Source organism: Apis laboriosa, unplaced genomic scaffold (genome assembly GCF_014066325.1).
Source record: "Apis laboriosa isolate Shangri-la unplaced genomic scaffold, ASM1406632v1 scaffold33_cov142, whole genome shotgun sequence".
Lineage (NCBI taxonomy): Eukaryota > Metazoa > Arthropoda > Insecta > Hymenoptera > Apidae > Apis > Apis laboriosa.
Genome location: NW_025222887.1, coordinates 822991 through 843525, shown reverse-complemented (window position 1 = coordinate 843525; position 20535 = coordinate 822991). Strand labels below are relative to the sequence as shown.

The following is a 20535-nucleotide window of genomic DNA, read 5'->3' as shown; positions in this document are numbered from 1 at the left end:
TTCATAAATTAAATAAACATGTCATTTGTTATGTAATTTTAAAAATTATTAAATATTATTAAATGCTTATTTATAATATGCGTTAAGTATTATGAATAATGAAAATTCAACTCGCAAATATTAAGAATTAATAATCAAATTAATAACAGATTTTTAATCAAAATATAAAAAAAAAATTAAACTTTGAATTTTCTGTTACCAACGATAATTACGTGTTTTGTATGTGTAAAATGTGATATATATATATATATCATCGAATGACATGTATATATATATATATATATATATAATATTATAAATTGTATGAACCATATAGTTGTATTATGTATTTTTGTTCGATATGTAGATCCACCTTGTCGTGTAAACTATCTATTGTACTTGCTTAACATCGATACAATTGAAAAACAAAACTATTGAATTTATATTAGTTGTAGAATTTATATTACTTTTATAAGTTACGAAATAATATATAAATTTATCAATTTTTTTAGAAGAATTTTCAATGAATGAATAATAGAAAGAAATATTTTATGCGAAGAACGAGTAGTTAGTATTATAATAAAGGTTAGAGGCCTAAACAATGAGTTAAATTTAATTATTCGTGACTGTTGAAAAACGATATTTAAAATTAAATAATGAAAATATAATGTATTAAAAGAAATATGTCCTGTGAGTCTTCTAAAGATCGACAAGAGAACGAAATCGAGGTTTTAAAGGTAATGAAATTATATTATTATTGATAATATTATTTTTTTATTGTTTATTTTTATTTAATTTTTTTTTTCTTTTTTTTTTTACTATTTACATTAATATTGCATGTTTTTAATATCATGATGAGATATAAATATTATTTATTTCTAATAAGTTAAATTTCTTATGATTTTCATTTTATTTTATATGTTTATTCGTAATTCGTTTCCTGAAATGAAAAATATATGATAAACATTAAATACGTTTATGTGTAATGCGTATAAGTATATCTAATATAATGAAAATAAGATCTTAATATTATTCATTCGTATAATTAAAATATAAAATGTTATAAAAAACAGAATTTATGTGAAAAAATTTAATTATGAATTAAAAATCAGATAATAGAATTAAAAATAGATCATCAGATTTTAAATTTAAATATAATAATTTTTGTAATTTTCTAACAAGAATTTGAACTTTAATATTAATATAAATACATTAATGTGAATTAATGTATTTATATTAATATTAAAGTTCAGTATTTATTCTATCTTATTTTAGTTTTTGTATATGTATATGCATGTATATTATTATTTAAAATTATTCGTATTATAAATTTGAATAAAACTCTATAATAAAATGTAAAAATATTTATTATATATGAATTTTAATAATTTTTAATAAATTTATATAATTTTTAATAATTTATATATTTTTATGAAATCATAATAATCTTTTTAATAATGTAGACATATTTTTAACTATTTGATAAATTAATATATATTTTTTTTTTATTTATAGAGCATCTTTGGAGATGAATTGTGTGATTTACGCTGTGAAAAGAATAGAAAAAAATGGCAACCGTTAGACATACTGATTAGTTTGATGCCTCAGAAAGGCATGTCAGGCCCGGCTAAAGTATACGCACAGATTGATTTACATGTAGTGTGCAGCAATAAGTATCCTGATGAGTAAGTATATTTTTAGTTATAAAAATTTTTTAAATAATATTTTTTATCATAATATGTTTAAAGTATTATTGAATAAGAATTTGAATAAATGGTAAGTATTTTCTAATATGCAAGTATAAGATTACTTATAAGAATCAAATCTATTTTTGCCTTTCGATTCTTATAAATTTTATCTTTATATTCTGAGAACAATATTTTTCTATGCATAATTAGCATTGTGAAATTGTAAATAATTTAAAATTGAATGCAAATATTTTAAATTTTGTTTATTATAAAAATCCAAAATCCAAAAAATTCTTTATAAATAATAATATATTCTTTATAAATAAATAATATAATTACAATATATTTTTTCAATTTTGAAAAAAAAATTAAAAATTAAATTTTATTATAATTTTTATTGAACAAAAATTTATTCAAAGATTATATAATTTTTATATCTTGAATTAAAAAAGAAAAATATTGAGTTAAGTATAAGACGTAAAGAAATTATCTAATAATAATTAAATTTAATGATGAATAGACACATATTAGATTTGGCATTGACTATTATTATATTATATATTAACTAAAAATTTTTTTTTTTTAAATAAATGATACAAAATTTTTAATACTCTTTAACATTTACATATACATAAATCTAATAAAATATATAATTTCGTTTATATATTTTAAAAAATGTAATTGTTAAATAAATACTTACCGTTTTTTCCGTAATATTTATTGCATTACATTGCATAAACGTTTGATGTTAACATCAAAAGAACCTTAAATCTTAAGGTATATCTTTATCTGATATATTCGATATATAAGTATGTGTATCTAATTAAGAACAATTGCAAGAATTTTTATTCTCGGATACACATATTAAAAAAACTTGTCAAAAATTTATTATCAAATAGAATTTTTCAAAACTGTAAATCATCTGTGTTCAATTCTTGATGTAGTACACGATTTTTCTTTTGAAAAAAGAGAAAAGTAAAAAAAAATGAAATATTGATTGTGTATATATAAAAACTTAATTCTTATTCTTATAATTCTTATTAGTTATTAGTTATAAAATTATTACGGACATTGACTTTAATTAATTAAGAGAATTCAAGGTCAACGAGTCTCGTGAGCAAAACAAAAAAGACGTTCTGTCATTACTGATACGTCGTATACCGGTATATAGGATATCGATTAAATACTGAAAAATGATCAATTGTTTCCATTATCTTGTGCGATGGACGTGCAAATAATTATTAATTAGATTATTAAACATTATAAGTTTCATTATATATTATATTTTGTACAATTTTATACAAAAATAATAACGTATTTATTACGAATACAAGATCTGAGATAATAACGAATATATTTGAAAAAGAAAAACAAAAGAAAACAAAATAGTTAATCTAAATTGTATTATTGTCTAAGAAAAAATATACTTTTCATTATTAAATTATATATTGATGTATATGTATAAATTTCTTTATAAAATTGCGTGTTAATTAAGGAGACGGCATTGACATAGAAGATGACAATGGATTTATACTATCGTACAAATCTTCATCCGCGATCTGAACTATTATTTTTCTTATTTCACTTTTTAATCTTGCTTTATTAAAATCAGATTTTAAGGTTTTTAATTCTAAGGCTACATATTGACCAAATTTATCATATTCATCCACTTCTTGATATGAGCTACTTAATGTCGTTTTAAAGAGTTGGTTATCATCAATTTCTCGCTTTATTTTTTTCGATGATGTTGTATTTGGGCTGGTCGTTTCTTCCATCTCCACATTTTCTTCGTAAAATACATTTTCTTTCTTCTTTTATATAGATAAATTATATAGATAAAAAATAATTATTTATCATAATAATTCATATTTTATTTTATTATTTTATCACAGTAATTTATATTTTATAATAATGTTATATTTTAATACTATGATATAATATATCATTTTTAAATTTAAGAAATAATAATAATCTTAATTTCAATAAAATTTTTGAATTTTTTCAACTTGTAATATAGAGAAATAATTAGAAAATTCGTCGAATAGAATAATTATCTATCGAAATTATATTATAGACATTTATAATGATTGGAACGAATATTTTTATTATTAATATATTTAATAATGAAACGAATGAAATGAATTATATGAAATTGCCTAATAATCGAAATTGAGGTAAGTTCATTTTTGAAAAAAAATTTAGATATAATTTAGCGTAATCTTTTTATGTTTTAATAATGAAAATAATAATAAAAATTCGTTGGCAAATTGTTTTGAAATTTTCATATAATCTAATCGAATAGTTTGGATTTAATTTAAGATTTAATTAATGTATATATGAATTATAATACATATAACAAAAATAAATATAATGATGAACATTGAATATTAATAATAGTATATGCAATAAATATATATAATTTAATTTATATAATTTATGAACAAAATCTAATAGGTTAGTTTGTTTTTTTTAGAAAAATATAATAAAGTATCGATAATGGATAAATATCGTTATTAAATATATATATAGTAAATAATATATTTAATAATATTTTGTTTTTTATAATTTATTTATTTATAGACAAAACCAAATATAATTATTAATTCTCATAAAAAATTATTTATAATTATATAAATGTATTTAAAATTATAGAAATGTGAACATTTGAAATCTTGTAGATTTTATTAATATTTTTAAATAAATAAAAATGCAAACTCTTTCATAATAAACGAAACATGATTATAAGAAACTATTTTTACTTACAATAGACATCGATGTCTGCGTATGTAATGATTGTGTCACATTTATCGTAAGTGGTGGAATTAAAAATTTCAGGGCATTAAAATAAATCCAATTTGAGTCCTCTATTTCATCGGTTCCTTTTTTCCTTTTTTTCTTTTTTTTTAATTCTTGTGACATCTGTAATTTGAGTAATTAAATAATACTCAAATTTTCTTCGAGTTCGTTTACTTTACATTATGTCTTACTTGATTTCTCAAATTATGTATTTTCCTCTGAATTTCTTCTATGGAACATTCAAAATGTAATCCAATTTCACTTAATATTTTATTTTTTTTTTCACGATTTCTATAATCCATATGTTTTTTATCCCACAATATTGGCTGATGTTCATATAATGCAATTAATTTAAATGTATCATTTTTATTCCATTCTTTCCGCGGTGACAACATTTTTCTCTTTCTCTCGCGATAGCTACTTTCAGAATAGTGCGCAACTGGTTTGTATAAAACAGCTCTCAGAGAATTGATCGACAGGCTCTCGGACAGTGACTCTCAGACAGTGACTCTCAAACGCGACATATCTACTTACACAAGACTCTCGAGACCGTGACTGATGACAATGTAACAATTTTCAAATAGATATCTACTTTTGTTTATCCTTATTTTAAATTTTCATGAAAATAATATATATGTATATGTATATGTAGATTTCATATAAAAGTTGTATGATATAGATATGAATATAACTTGACATTATTAATTTTTTTGCGGATGAACTTGTATATACGTAAACAAATAATCATTTTTTTTTTTTATAATAGTAAATTTATTTTTAAAATAATAAATAATATTTTTTAAATTTAGTAAATAAATTATGAAAATGTAAATACACGTAGAATAAACATAGTATTTCTTCATTAATTATATAAAAATTAAAATATTTATATAATTTTGTTTAATCGATATATTTATACGCGTATTGTACAAATTATCAATTATATATGTCGTTTTATTATACTGTATAATATATAATATATATAAAATTTATGTAAATACAACATGAGTCCTTATTAACGTGTAAATTAAACGGTCATTTTCCAATTTTATTTTTCTACGGACTTGACCTTATCTTTATAATTTGTAATTATGTTTACTTTGTGCATTGAAATTTAATGAAAAAAAGCAAAGTTTTATATCGAAAATGACTTTTAAATATCTACTTAAAACTGATACCAGATTAGACTGAGCAAGTCAAATATGTCATATTAGGATAAAGTATTATCGAATGTTTGGCTGTTTTCAACGTATTTATAGCTACTATTGCTATAGTTGAGTATTTACCGTAGTATATATAATAATATTCTTTCTCCATCATTCTTTCTGACCAAAATTCGTAAATAGATGTATCAACGAATCGTGTTATAGTTGCATGATTTGTTTTTCTAATTGTTTGCACAACAGCGAATAAAAATTATCTCGATTGTTTGTAATTATTGAATATTTCCTAATTATCAGATTGACAATATTGCGATCAATCGTTTCATTTACCGATATTCATATATAATTATTTGTCGAATTTTCTTGAATATTACGCATAGTTGATCGATAATAATCAATAATTAATATTTATAAAAAATCGATTTCTTTGGTATTTTATTTATTGTTAAGATATAATATTAATAATATTTTAAGATATTAACAAGGAATAAGGAATTCCTTGTCGATTTCGATGATTTTTGGAAGATTGATGTAGATCAATATTTTGAACAACTTTTTATACGTGTATGAAAAAAATTTGATGATACGAAGACAAATCGCATGATATTTACATGTAAAGAATGAAAGATGATATCGAAAAGCTATGAAAAAGATGATCGACAATCGTGGATCGATTTATAAAAGATAAGAAGAGAACATTATCGGAAGAAAAGATTCAATCGATCGACCAACAGATTGATTCAGTCGCAAATATCGATATTTGAAAAAAAAGATCGTTATTATTTAAATAGAACTTCTTTTATACGTTCGTAGCTATGTGTGCGTAAGCATATGATCATTTATCATCCTCTGTTTAATATATGGCGAGAATAGGCTATTAAACATATAACGAATAAACTAATCAAAAATTTATTTTCTTATGGATTATGATAGGTTTAGAATTCAGTATCGAATTCTTATGTACAGATACTCTATAGATTCTTTCGGATCCGCAAAAGAAAAAAGTTGTCAGAATGTTGATTGTTAGAACGTTGGTTTTACATATTCAAAAATCATCGAAATCGATAAGAAATCTCTTATTCCAAACAATTATTTCGAATATTTAAATAATCGAAGACTAATTAAAATTCAATATATATTTGGTAATTATATGATTCGAAAATCTAGAAAGTACGATCGCATAAAAAATGATAATATGAACATTAACATAATTCAGATTTTAATACAATTTAATCATAAATATAGATGTATTATTTATACAGTTTAGATGTAATAATCTATACAGTTTAATAAAAAAGTTTTTAAAAGTTATACAGTATGTAATCTTTATAAAAACATTTTTATTAAATGATTTGCAGAACACCAAACATAGAGTTAAAAAATAGCAGAGGTTTATCTCATCAACAAGTTGCAGTATTATATACTGAATTAGTGGAATTAACAAAACGATTACAGGGAGAAGTAATGATCTTTGAATTAGCGCAACATGTTCAAAAATATTTGCACGAGAACAATAAACCAAGATATAGTAGTTTTTACGAAGAGATGGTTTCACGACGTCAAGAAAAAATTGAATATGAAATGTTGGAAAGACAATTAAAAGAGGATAAAGAAAGACAGGTTAGATACATGTATATCAGTGTCTACGTTAAATAAGATTACGTTTTCTTTCTAATGAAAAAAGTAGAAAATATATACATGTATAATATACATGTATAATATGTATATATATAAATTTTATACGTATATATATACCAAATAAAAAGAAGAATTTATATTTATATCGAGTTATATGCAAAAATATTTTTCACACTACGTATTGCTCGTCGATTCAAATGCTCGAATGATTGGATTTGCACTAAAATTTTGGTACAATGCAACAATCAACTTTTTATCGCACAATTGTGCATATATCTTTTCTCTATTGAAGACATATATATATATATATATATATATATATATACACATACATAGAATCGCTTATTTGTAAGAGAATGCGTTAGACGCTTGGCATTCAAACATTTTAGTTACATGTAAATAAATAGCTTGTCGCGTCAAATTAAGTAATAATGTATCACGTATTATTTGCATATTCGAAATATTAAATGTAGAACGTTTATAGGAAAAAATCAATAACGAATTTGATAAAAGATGATCTAGAACATAGAATGCTATCTTTCGACTATTTGATATGGATGGACTAGAGTTTAAATGAGTTACATACAAAATATTAAAACATGTTGAAACATATAATAATATATACCGGTGTTAATGATACTTTTGTGTATAACACGAAAATTAATCCGATTATTGATTATTTATTGTAACATACATATGTACTTATTTATGTATTACTTATACTATCTTTGAATAAGAAAAAGTTGCTCAAAATATCCTATCGAATATATTTTGAACATAATTTATCGATATTATCCAATAAATATATTAAATTATTATAAATTATTATAAATAAATTATTATATTCATCAAGGATGTTTGACCTGCCAATTTTATAAAAAATAAATATAATCTTAGAAGATAAAATTCTAACAGTTCTTTCATTCACGATACTTTTTTTTTTCACGAAACGTTTGAAACATAAAACATATTTTCGTCTCTTTTATCTATTATAATAGAATCAAGAATATTTTGAATGATCGTCTTTCTATTAAAATATTATTATATAAATATTTGTAAATAATAAATTAAATATGTTCTAGATTTCATTGCTATATAAATAATAATAATAATATACATTTTATTAATTTTAATTTTCTTCAAATTTTCTGGATTAGGTGCGTGATTTTTTTTACTTTTTTTTAAATATTTTGATATTTTACATATATGTGATTTCTAGAATAAAATGTAAAAGACATTGATGATCTTATATCATTGATCATTTAATATCGAAGAAAAAAAAAAGGAGAATCTTCGATGTTTTTTAGCTAATAATGGATGAATATTCAAGATGGAAGATTCACGAAACGTTATAGCATCCGATTATATAATTAAGTTTTATCCATAGATATAATAATTCTATAAATTCGTACGAAAAATTTTTCGAGAACTTTTCGCAACGCTTGAAAAATACAGATTTGGATATTTACAAGATAAATAAGATAAACTTGAGATATTTTTTCGAATCGAATTCGCATGATAAAAAAAAATATATGAAAATAAAATGAAAAAAGATCGATTAATTGTTGAACTTTGTCGATAAAATTCACAAAGTATCTTCCTTTTTCTTCGTAGAATTGTTGTGAAAAACCAAGAAAAAATACATAAAACATAATACATAAAAATACATAACAGATTGTCCGTTATATCTATACAAAGCACGAAGCAAAGAAACTTTCAAAGTTCAAAATGTATTTGAAAAATTATTTCAAATTGATAAAAACTGATAAAAATGTATCAACTAGAAAATAATGCTTATGGACAAATGTTTCTATATAATAAAAACGCACAATTCTCATTTTCTAATATTGAATAAATTGAATAACGATGTCAACATTATATTTCTTCCTAAGAATACCATAATTATTTTGCAATCGACAAAATAGAAAACAATAAGGAAATTGAAGAAGATATCTTTTTATTATTGTATACTAATAAAGAAAATTTTTCATTTTTTTCAATTTTCAAAATATCGTTTACGAATATATTATGAATATATTTACGAATGATTGTATTGATTTGTTGAAAGAAATTTAGAAACTATATATATTATGTGATACTTATTTTTCGCGGAAACGTTTCTTTGGATATAAAATTGTGAAAGAAAAAAAATATATGTATGAAAGAAAAAATTCAAAATTTGTATATTATGTTTTTGATATATATAATATTATATATGTATGTTACATTTTATGCGAAGAATCGAAGAAACAATTGGAAGAAATATACGATAGATTGTATTTGAAAATGAAAAATGAAATTTGAAAATGCTATTTGAAAAAATTAAGAATAAAATGATGAAAGATAACGATAAATGAATCGAAATCGTTGCTGAATCGATGAAGAGGAATAATTTTTATAGTTCGAAAGCGAGTCATCATGCATACGTTACAAGTTAAGTCAATATAAAAATTAAAAATTTATTACGAGTATTTAAAGAAATTCAAGATTATCCTGATTGATAAAGGATTGATTGAAGATTTTAGTAGTAATTATATAAAGAAAAGAAATGGTAAGTACTTTTTTAAACGATTAATTATTTCGTTATATCTGAGTACATTGTTAGAAAAGCTAGAAAATAATCATTTCCGATATTGTAAACTTATTTTCCTTATATTCCTCAATCTTCTTAATCAAGAAGACTTCTTTAATTAAAAAAGAAATCGTTTGAGATTATATTAAATTTCACGAAAAATCCTCTTATTGGAAAAAAGATTCTATATTATAATATTGTAACGAGTGTATAATTCATTTGTACAATAAAAATTTTGAAAAATTTAATAAAAGATACGTATTTCGCTTACATATACAATATGTATCAAAAAATAAATCAATATGAATAGATACATATATTTATTGAAAAATTTATGATTTTTTGATCGAAAATAAGATGAAAAAATAAAAAATATATATGATAATTGATGAAAGATAATAATATTAATTAAATATCAATTTTCTAATTGTTTTTATCCTTTCGCAATTTTTTTTTTTTTTTTTTCTAAACAAACTTTTTTCTATTTCTATTGTATGATCATAAATATTAATTTTAATCATTTACACAATATCAATAATAATTTTAATAATAATTTTATTTTAATCATTTTTTTAATCATTACACAATAGAAAGAGACAAAGAAATAGATGTTAAAAGACTCGACATAAGATGCTCGACATAAGATATATAATTTTTTTACTAAATAAATAACTATACGTTGTGTTATTTTCAATGATATTTCGATTTATTATTATTTTATTGATATCTTTAAATTGATAATAATATGATATACATCAATCTGCTAAAAAATCATATCTAATATCATAATGATAATATGCAACTAAAATTAGAAAATACAATTTATATATATATTAAATAAATGATAATTATTTTTATCAAAAATAAAATCAAATTGATTAATGAATTTTTTGATATAATGAATTTTTTATTATAATATATATCCTTAATTTATTTTCTCATGCAAAGTCATTTTTTTTTAAATTAAAACAAATATCAATTCATAAAAGAAATGAAAAAAAAATTTTTTTTCTTCATTTCTTCTTTCAAATTTTCTTTTAAATATTATCCTACGAGTAATTCCAGAGTCTCTGCAATTCTTAATGTATATATCTTTAGTATTGCAATTTAATTTTGTAATAAAATATTTTTGTTACGATACTACATAATTTCATTGGTTACTGTACTTTTATAGTAAAAAGAAACTAAAAAATTCGATAATTCAAATTAAAAAAATAATAATATAACTGGTAATAAAACTGGCAGGTTAAACATCCTTAAAATATTGTAAATTATTTATATTTATAACTATATTTGATCATTGACACTCAGATTTTTTTATTGATATTTATTTAATCGAATATACTTTCAATAAATAATTAAAAATTGTCGATTATAATTATAGTAAAAATTTGTATTTGTTATTTGTGCTGTATTTTTTTTTTGTGTTAATCAAATCGCTGTTAGATATTTTAAATATATACATATATGTAATATCCATTTAATTATGAATATTTCATTGTATAAATAAAAAATTTCAGGTATTGCAAGATGAAATTCAAAAAAGACAAGAAGCTTTAAAAGCTGAACTTCGTAATCGAAAAGAATCTATTCGATTATGTAATGAACGATCGAATAATCTCTCTCAATCAATACCGTCATCTCCTCAAGAAAGATCACGGATTTATTCTCGAAGAAGATGTGCTAGTAGTTCTGAAAGTTCCGATGGTTTCCTTTGCGAACATAGAGGAACGAAATTACTGCATTTCGATCATAATAAAGGTATACGATTGATCATATTTATTAAAATTTATTTTTATTTAAATTTTTATTTTTATTAATATTCAAAAAATAAAAGAAAATAGTAAAAATATAAAAATTTTATAATAATGTACATAATCATTTGTCTTTTTTAAATAAAATGTGATGTGATTTTTCTCTATTTTTGATGTTTTCTCTATTTTTGCGTTTAGAATTAGAAATGTGTTTAAAATTATTATCTCAATTTTTTATTTATTTTTATTCATGTAAAATATCTTAGGATAATTTATTTATATTCAAATCAAAGAATTATAATAATCGATTTCACTTATTCTTGACTTATTCGAAAACATTTTATATAAATATACGTGTTATAATTAAAACGTTTTATATAATTAGTTTATATAATTAGAAAAAAAATTACATAATAGAAAAATGTATTAAAGTTTTTAAGTGTCCAAGGAATTATAAATTTTTTAATATATTCAATATTATTTTTATTTTATAAATTAATCATTATAATTATAAATATAAAAAAGAAGAAATAATTACAATTTTCATTCATTTTTTTGTAATCATTCCTATAGGTGAACGACAGGTGTACAGAGCAAAATGTATGGGTCATAGTACTAAAGGATCAATTGTTTATGCAGGTGTTGATATGACAACTGGAGAATTATTTGCGATTAGTGAATGGATATTGAAAATGAATAACAAAATTGATGAAAATAATATTCAACATATTATGAAACAAGTAGGAAGTTTAGAGCAAGAAGTAAATCATCTACATAAATTACATCATCCAAATCTTGTACATTATTTAAATATGAAGTATCTGCAAGAAGAAGATGATGTACTTATCTATGTTCTTCAAGAGTTCGTGGTAAAAAGCAATGATAAATACATGTATAATTGTGATTTAGACGAAAAATTTATATTTATGTAATAATAATTTCTTTAAAAGTAACCACAATTAACGTAATAACAAGTATAAATATTGTATAAATATAGGATAGAAAGTAAAATTATTAATTATATGTATATAAAAAAATATATTTTTTTCTATGATATATAAGTTTTATTAATTAATTCGTAATTTATTATTTTATGCATTTAATGTATCTACAATTTATCTTGTACATTTAAAATTGCAATTGAACATTGACGTTTTATATGAATATCTATTAATATTTTAATATTAATAATGGAATATACATAAAATAATTATGCAATTTTAAGTATCAATAATGAGAATTAAATAAATTAATTGTTAATTAAATGAATTTCAGATAGGTAGCAGTTGTTCTTTTTTCTTATTGGAAAACATCCCGGTAAACATCGATTTTCTACGATATCTAGCAACTGGAATCCTCTCTGCGTTAAGGTATCTTCACGAAAATAATGTTGTCCATAAGGATCTACGTGATACTAGTATCTACATTGATAGTACAGGAATGGTTAGATTGTCAGATTATTCTTTGAATAAAAGATTATCTGATATTTATCAAACATGTGCGTTAGTTAAATCTGAGCCAGATTTTCCAAGTATACAAGGCAGAGGTGGGAAAAAAGCAGATATTTATCGTTTTGGTATCCTTATGTTTTCTTTATTAAATGGAATCATAGTTTCTGGAGATAAAATTGATCCAACGACAATTATACAGGTATTATTTTATAATATATATATATTTTTTACATATATTTTTATTTAATATTTATATATATTTGCATATACATTTTAAATATATACATATATTTTTAAAATTATATTTTTAACATATATGAGCATTTCGAACGATATTAATATTAATAAATGATATTAATATAAATAAAAAAGATAAATGAATTAAAGATTCGAAAAGTAAAAAATAAAAAAATTATGTCTAATGAAAAAATATTTCGAACGCATAATCAATTTCACTTTAATGTTTATTAAATTTTAATAAAATACATGAATTTTAATAAAAAAAATCTAAGAATAATATATTAATAATAAAAAATCTAAGAATAATATATAATAATTTTTTATATAATAAAATCTTAAATAACAAATTATTTACTACTAAAAATTTTCTTTATTTCTTCATTTCAATTTTCATAAAATGTAATAATATTAATGTAATAAATAATTATTTATATAATTAATTATAAATCAATTGTAATGTAATATCTACGATTTTTCAATTTTATTACTAATTAAAACACGTAAGATTAAACAAAGATTGAATTTTTTTTTTTTTTAATATCATTATATTGAATGATGATGTTAAAATGATCAAATGATTAAAAAATCATATGATTTTAAATAAAAATAATAGATATATAAATTACATATATTCATTTCATTCTCTGTTCCAAATTAATTCCTCCAATTTCTGTTTTCATTAATAAATCGTAATTGCTAATGCAATGAAAATAAGAATGTTGAATTATTTTGAAATAAAAAATATTATTTTTTAAAGCGCATTTTGTATAATAAATTGCATTTTACATATTTTCTTCTTTTAAAGAAAATTTGTATCATAAGATATTATAATTTTTGAAATGTTTCAGCCTGATCTACAAGATTTTTTATTAAAATGCCTTATCAATGATGAAAGAAAACGTTGGTCCGCCGAACAACTATTACAACATTCATTTATAAAAACACCTTTAGCCCATGCATTATCACCTCCAAAAATATCACGAAAAGATGAACAGGAGATTCATGAACCGGAAGAACCTGATACAGATATTCGACAATATGTACCTCCGTTAGGTAGTCATTCAAGAATTACAAATGAGTTTGAAATTCTTGAATGGCTTGGTAGGGGTGCTTTCGGCGATGTTCTTAAAGTGAAGAATAAATTAGATGGTGGAATTTACGCTATTAAAAGAATAGAATTAAATCCAAAAAATAAACAACTTAATAAAAAAATTACTAGAGAAGTGAAATTGTTGTCACGGATGAATCATGAGAATGTAGTACGATATTATAATTCATGGATAGAAAGTGCTATAATAACTGATGCGGTAGAAGAACGATTATCCATAACATTTTCCGAAAAAAAGAATCCAGACCCGCTTAATGTAATTATTATAGATATTTATATTAATTTATTAATTAGTGAATTAATTTTTTGATTGTTTAAATATAAATTTTATGTATGAATATAAATTTCTTATTTTGAATTTAAATATTCGTTTCATTGATAAGTGATAATATCACAATATTTAAATTTTATTATATTTAATATTTAAATTTCATGAAGAATTTTTTAATCAATTTAATTAATAATTTAAAATTATTTTTTTACTTTATTATAATTATTAAAAAATTTGATAAGAATTCACAAGAATTTCGTTGTTTTTATGTGTTATAAGAAATAAAAAATTAATTTTAAATATGTCGAATATTAAAGTTAAATATTAAAAATTCATATATAACTTCTGTTTTAATTCTTTTTTTTTTTTTTTTTTTTTAATTAATTCTTTTCATTAAATTTTTAGCATTTGGGAATGGATGATATCGAAAAATTGGCACCACCATTACACGAAGTTGAATGGAATGTTTCATATAAATCTCGAACAAATACAACACTTCCAGCTGATAGCGATGAAGATAATAGTGATGCTTCGAGTGACACTGACAGTGATGAAGATTGTGCGTTTTTGTAAGAGATTAATTTTTAAAATGGTGATTTATAGATTGTATAATATTTTTGCAATAAAAAAAAATAGCTATTGTCAAAATTATACGAATATTAAAATTATATTTAATCTTTTAAGAAAAATGTAAATATTTTTAATTTAATTTTATTTATTTCATTGGTAGATATTTGAATAATTTCATGAATAGCTTCGCAATAAATCTATTATAACATAAAAATAAAAATTATGATAATACAGTTTAAAATAATATTGCAAAATTTTAATTTATAATTTTTAAAACTAAAATTTTTTAGATATAATATTCAATAAATGATTTAATAATGATAAATTTTTATTATTTTATATATTATATAAATTTTATTAAATTTTTACATTTTTTTATAAATTTTTCAGAATGCAAAATCTTTTAAGAATGGATTCTTCTGATAGCATAGAATTCGAAAAAGATACAAATTACCAAACATCTGCGTCAAATATAAACAACAACGAAAACGGAAATATAGATGAATCAAAAGAAATGGTTAGAGAAATTCAATTTATGTACATTCAAATGGAATTTTGTGAAAAGAGTACTTTACGAACAGCAATTGATGGGGGGCTTTATGAAGATCGAGAAAGAGTATGGAGATTGTTTCGAGAAATTGTTGAAGGTCTGGCACATATTCATCAACAAGGGATGATACATAGAGATCTGAAACCAGTAAATATATTTTTGGATAGTAACGATCATGTAAAGATTGGAGATTTTGGTCTAGCTACAACAAATATACTTTCATCTTTTGTACACACAATGGAAACTGACAAAGAATTTCAAGGTTTAGAAAAAGGTAAATGCTCAAAAAAATTTTAAGTTTTCAGAATTTATTTATTAACATTGAAATAATATTATGATCTCAAATATAGAAAAAATATAATCGGGAATTTAGAAAATTAATTTCGAAAGTGTTTAAAGAATTTGAATAAGTTTTCGAAAGTTCACCGAATTTGAATAAGTTTTATACAAAATTTTTTTATTATATGAGATATTCGGACAAAATAAATAGAAAACTTAAAAGTTGATTAAAAAAATTAAAACAAACGCAAAAATGAAATATCATCATCGTGAATAAAATATTATGAATAAAAATTATATCTGTTATTATCTTTTCAAATTTTCACGTATAATATATTATATATTTTAGGTATTAGTTTTGGTACAGAAGAAGTTGGATCTTTGACAGGACAAGTTGGTACGGCACTTTATGTAGCTCCAGAACTTACAACGAAAGCAGCGAAAGCTATTTACAATCAAAAAGTGGACATTTATAGTCTTGGAGTAATATTATTTGAAATGTGTTACAAATCTTTAACTACAGGAATGGAACGAATTAAGATTTTACTTAATTTACGATCGAAAGAAATTATATTTCCCTCGGAAATGCAACAAGCTGATATGTCACGACAAATTCATATTTTACGGTATAATAAAAATTCATTATTAATTTTATGTTAAAAATTAAAATTTATTAATAGTATCTTATTCCATAATTAATTATATTTAATTTTTTTTTATAACGTGATAATTAATATCTATATAAATAAAATATAAATTAAATATTATACTTAATATTATGATTAAGTTAATATGCATTAACTTTATCGTTATAGCTGGTTATTAAATCACGATCCTAGTCAACGACCCACGGCTCAAGAACTTCTTTCTTCAGAATATTTACCTCCTGCACGACTTGAAGAAACGGAACTGCAAGAGATGATTCGTCGCACTCTTTCGAATAATCAAAGCAAAGCATATAAATATTTGATTTCGTGCTGTTTCATGCAGGAAGTTAGTCCGGCAGATGATATCACTTACGACATGAATTTACCTAGTAGAGGACATATCAACTTTATTGCTTGGAGAAAGTATCAAGAAGGAGTAAAGTCCAAAGTAATCGAAGTTTTTCAAAGACATGGCGGTGTTTATTTAGGGACTCCTCTATTAATACCAAAATCTCACCAATTCTGTAGTTTTTCACCTTCTAGTGTCAAATTAATGACTCGCAATGGAAACATCGTTTGTATCCCTCATGATTTACGTGCCGTATTTGCAAGATATATTGTATGGAACAATGTACCGCATATTAGAAGATATGCTATAGAAAGAGTCTTTAGAGATAAAAAGGTATTATTATTTTATATTATTACTTAATGTTTCAAAAATCAATATACAAAAATATTTTTTTTATTTATATCTTAAAAATAATTGAAAAATAAATTTTTAAATATTTAAATATATTAAGTATATGGTATGAATAAAATTTTTTAATATCTTATATATCTTTTTTATATTTTTTTTTTCTTATATAATTTTATTTTTTTAGGTTTTGGGCTTTCATCCAAGAGAACTTTATGAGTGTGCATTTGATATAATAAATCCTATTCCTGATAATCTTTTAATGGAAGCTGAATTAATATATATTGTCTGGGAAATCATTAATGAATTACCTTCGTTACAAGAACGGAATTTTACTATTCGCTTGAATCATACCTCTTTATTACAAGCTGTGTTAATGTATTGCGGAGTTGATAAAGAAAAATATCAAGATATTTATTCGATTCTTCGAGATGCGCGTGATGGAAAATTTACAAGATTTCAAATACAGACCCATTTAATAAGTTTATGTTTGACTGATCAGGCTATGGAAACATTATTCAATTTATTTGAAACTGAAAGCTCTGTTGCTAAAATTCATAGTGTTTTAAAAACGATTACACGAAGAAAAGGAGATGCTGCTGCTTTTGCTAGAGAAGGATTGAAAGAAATTGAGATAGTTATGGAAAATATTGAAACATTGGGTATAAAGGTAAGATACTATTTTTATTTCAAAAAAATTGAAAAATTTCAATTGAATAATTAGAAAAACAATTTTGATGATTAAGACATTTTTTATATTATATATATTATATATTATATACATTATATATATATATATATATATATTATATAATTTTTAGTTTATAAAAGTATAATAAAATTTGAATTTTATAGTGGCCTATAGTGGTAGTACCTCTTCTAGTACATAATGTAAATCAACATAGCGGTATAATTTATCAAATTACATGCGAAGTTAAATGGCGTAAAAAAAAAGGTGGAGAGGAAGTAATAGCAGCAGGAGGTCGTTATGATAAAATGCTCTCTTCTTTTAAAAAAATTCTTGAACGTACTGGAATGGCTAGTAAAGAAATTAAACAATATGGCGCCGGAATTAGTATTTCATTAGAAAAACTAGTTTCTGCAGTTTCAGAAACCTCGGAATCTGTAGAATGTAAATATGGAATCGACGTTGCTATATCTTGTATGGATAATCATCATCGCGGAAAAGAGATGATTAATCTTTTAAAAGAATTATGGAATCTTGGACTTAAAGTTACAATTTTAGATTTAATTTCCCTTGAAGAAATTCTTGAATATTGTCGAGAAAATTCTATCAATCATGTTATTTTTTTAAAAAGTGGAGAAAAAGGAAGTGTGAGAATCCAAAGTTGGGAGCGTGATAGATTTCAAGAAAAAAAAATGAGCAATCAAGAAATTGGAGAGTTTTTTCAAAGATTAGATAATTCTATACCCATCTTAAATAGATCTGAAAGCAAAACTGCGACAAATGATAATTTTTTAAGTAATAACAATCCAGTTAATATTAATATTAATTTTATTTTATCAGAAAGAGATAAACTTTCTGGTAGTTCAAGAAGAAGTTTAAAAAATTCTATGATTGCACAGATGTCTACATATTTTCAGAGAATTTCACATAAAATTCCTATTGAAATATTTGCAGTATTTTTAGAAATGAGTGTTGTAAGAATAATAATAAGTTTTTTAGAGATTGATGAAGAAGATCAAAATTTTCTAAAAAGTATACAAGTTATTATAGACAAGTAAGTTTTTATTTTTACTATATTTATTTTTATTTTTATTTTTATAAGATTATATTTAAAATTTAAAAAGAAACAAAAAAAATAAGATATAATTTTACTGTATTTGAATGATATATATAATAATTTCACTATATTTAATTTACACTTTGAATGATTAAATAATATATATAATAAAAAAAAATTATAGTTATCTATTTAATAGCACAATACCAATATATGAATTATGAATCACATCGATATATTCATATTAATTATATATAATTATTATATAATTTTATAATAGTTCAGTTAATGCATAATATCAACATGATTTGCACCAATTTTAATAATTTTTTGCTCGCAGATAACAATTTCTTTATCCAATCGCTAGTGTTGTATCAAGTAACAGATATAGATCTCAATATATCAGTGTTAATAAAATATTTTTCGCTATTGAATGAATTGATGTTTAAAATTTATTTTTATGATTATAAGAAAAATAAATATTTTTCTATATAGAAAAAAAAAAAAATATTATATATGTGTAAAAAAATAGATTTTTTGAATTGACTTTATAATATAAAGATAAAATAATTTTTAATTCTTGTTTAAATTTAATTTTTAACTTCTTGCTGATAAAAATTTTTTTGTTTTATTTTAGACATCCAAGACATAAGAAATATATAAAGGAGATATGTGAAAAAATGCAAGAAGTAAGAAAAGAAAAACAACGACCCGTATTAATACTGTACAGTTTAATCGATAATCAATATATGACTTTTTTATAAATAAGTTTTTTTTTATAAAAGCTTCATGACGAAGATATAGAATTCGCAAAAATAAAAATATATAACAAATATTATTAAGTGATTCATAATAAAATAATTTAAAATAATTTTGTGAAATTGTTTATATTTCGGAATAATTTTTATCTTTTTCACTGTATGCAAATAAAAATAGTAAAATAAATAATTTAACCTAACTTTGTAATGAACATCTTGAACATCGATTGAAATTAATCGACGATATTTCATTCAAAATTCAAAATCATTGATATATTATCTTATGATTATTATATAATATTTTTTTATTGTTTATATATAAAAAAATGATTATAGAAAATTTATTTTCTATAATATTATTAGAAATTTAACAACGCAAAAAAATATAGATATACAAGTTGCGATATATATATATATAAAACGAAAAAAAATCTGGATATTAAAAAATGATAGTGAAATTTAGAAATAGAAAGGAAAAGAACAAACATTTTCAATACAGTATTCTAAATACCTGCATTTTATTTTCTTTGTCTCCATTTTTTCTTCGGTCCTCATTGTCTATTTATTATTTTTTCCTACTCTTTCAGTAAATTGAAATATCATTTTATGAAAGTATCTGATATTTTGTTATA

The 20535-nt window shown here is 21.6% G+C and overlaps 2 protein-coding genes across 4 annotated transcripts; one reads left to right on the top strand and one right to left on the bottom strand.

The window, feature by feature from the left end:
• Positions 1–539: 539 nt before the first annotated feature.
• On the top strand, positions 540–19999 carry LOC122714552 (eIF-2-alpha kinase GCN2). 3 transcript variants are annotated; one of them, XM_043935980.1, is made up of 14 exons: positions 540–716; positions 1495–1664; positions 6985–7246; positions 11357–11597; positions 12230–12459; positions 12866–13240; positions 14130–14645; positions 15066–15229; positions 15621–16054; positions 16409–16685; positions 16875–17388; positions 17588–18070; positions 18256–19142; positions 19783–19999. In XM_043935980.1, exons 1-14 carry the CDS (start codon positions 663–665, stop codon positions 19907–19909), a joined length of 4734 nt encoding a protein of 1577 aa, XP_043791915.1. In that variant the 5' UTR covers positions 540–662; the 3' UTR covers positions 19910–19999. The 3 variants fall into 3 exon arrangements, with proteins under 3 accessions (XP_043791915.1, XP_043791913.1, XP_043791916.1); XM_043935978.1 differs by having other exon boundaries at positions 12164–12459; XM_043935981.1 differs by lacking the exons at positions 540–716; positions 1495–1664; positions 6985–7246 and adding an exon at positions 9518–9815 and having other exon boundaries at positions 12164–12459.
• LOC122714554 lies at positions 2941–4987 on the bottom strand. The gene is given in 3 exon segments (XM_043935983.1): positions 2941–3478; positions 4431–4586; positions 4655–4987. Coding segments are annotated over 3 exon segments (810 nt in total). The 3' UTR covers positions 2941–3157.
• Positions 20000–20535: the final 536 nt, after the last annotated feature.

Bases quoted from the DNA above. Each gene is read 5' to 3' on its own strand.
- LOC122714552 (XM_043935978.1), top strand. From the start codon at position 663: ATGTCCTGTGAGTCTTCTAAAGATCGACAAGAGAACGAAATCGAGGTT. The intron at 717-1,494 runs GTAATGAAATTA...TTTTATTTATAG, and splicing joins ACGAAATCGAGGTTTTAAAG to AGCATCTTTGGAGATGAATT. The intron at 1,665-6,984 runs GTAAGTATATTT...AATGATTTGCAG, and splicing joins AGCAATAAGTATCCTGATGA to AACACCAAACATAGAGTTAA.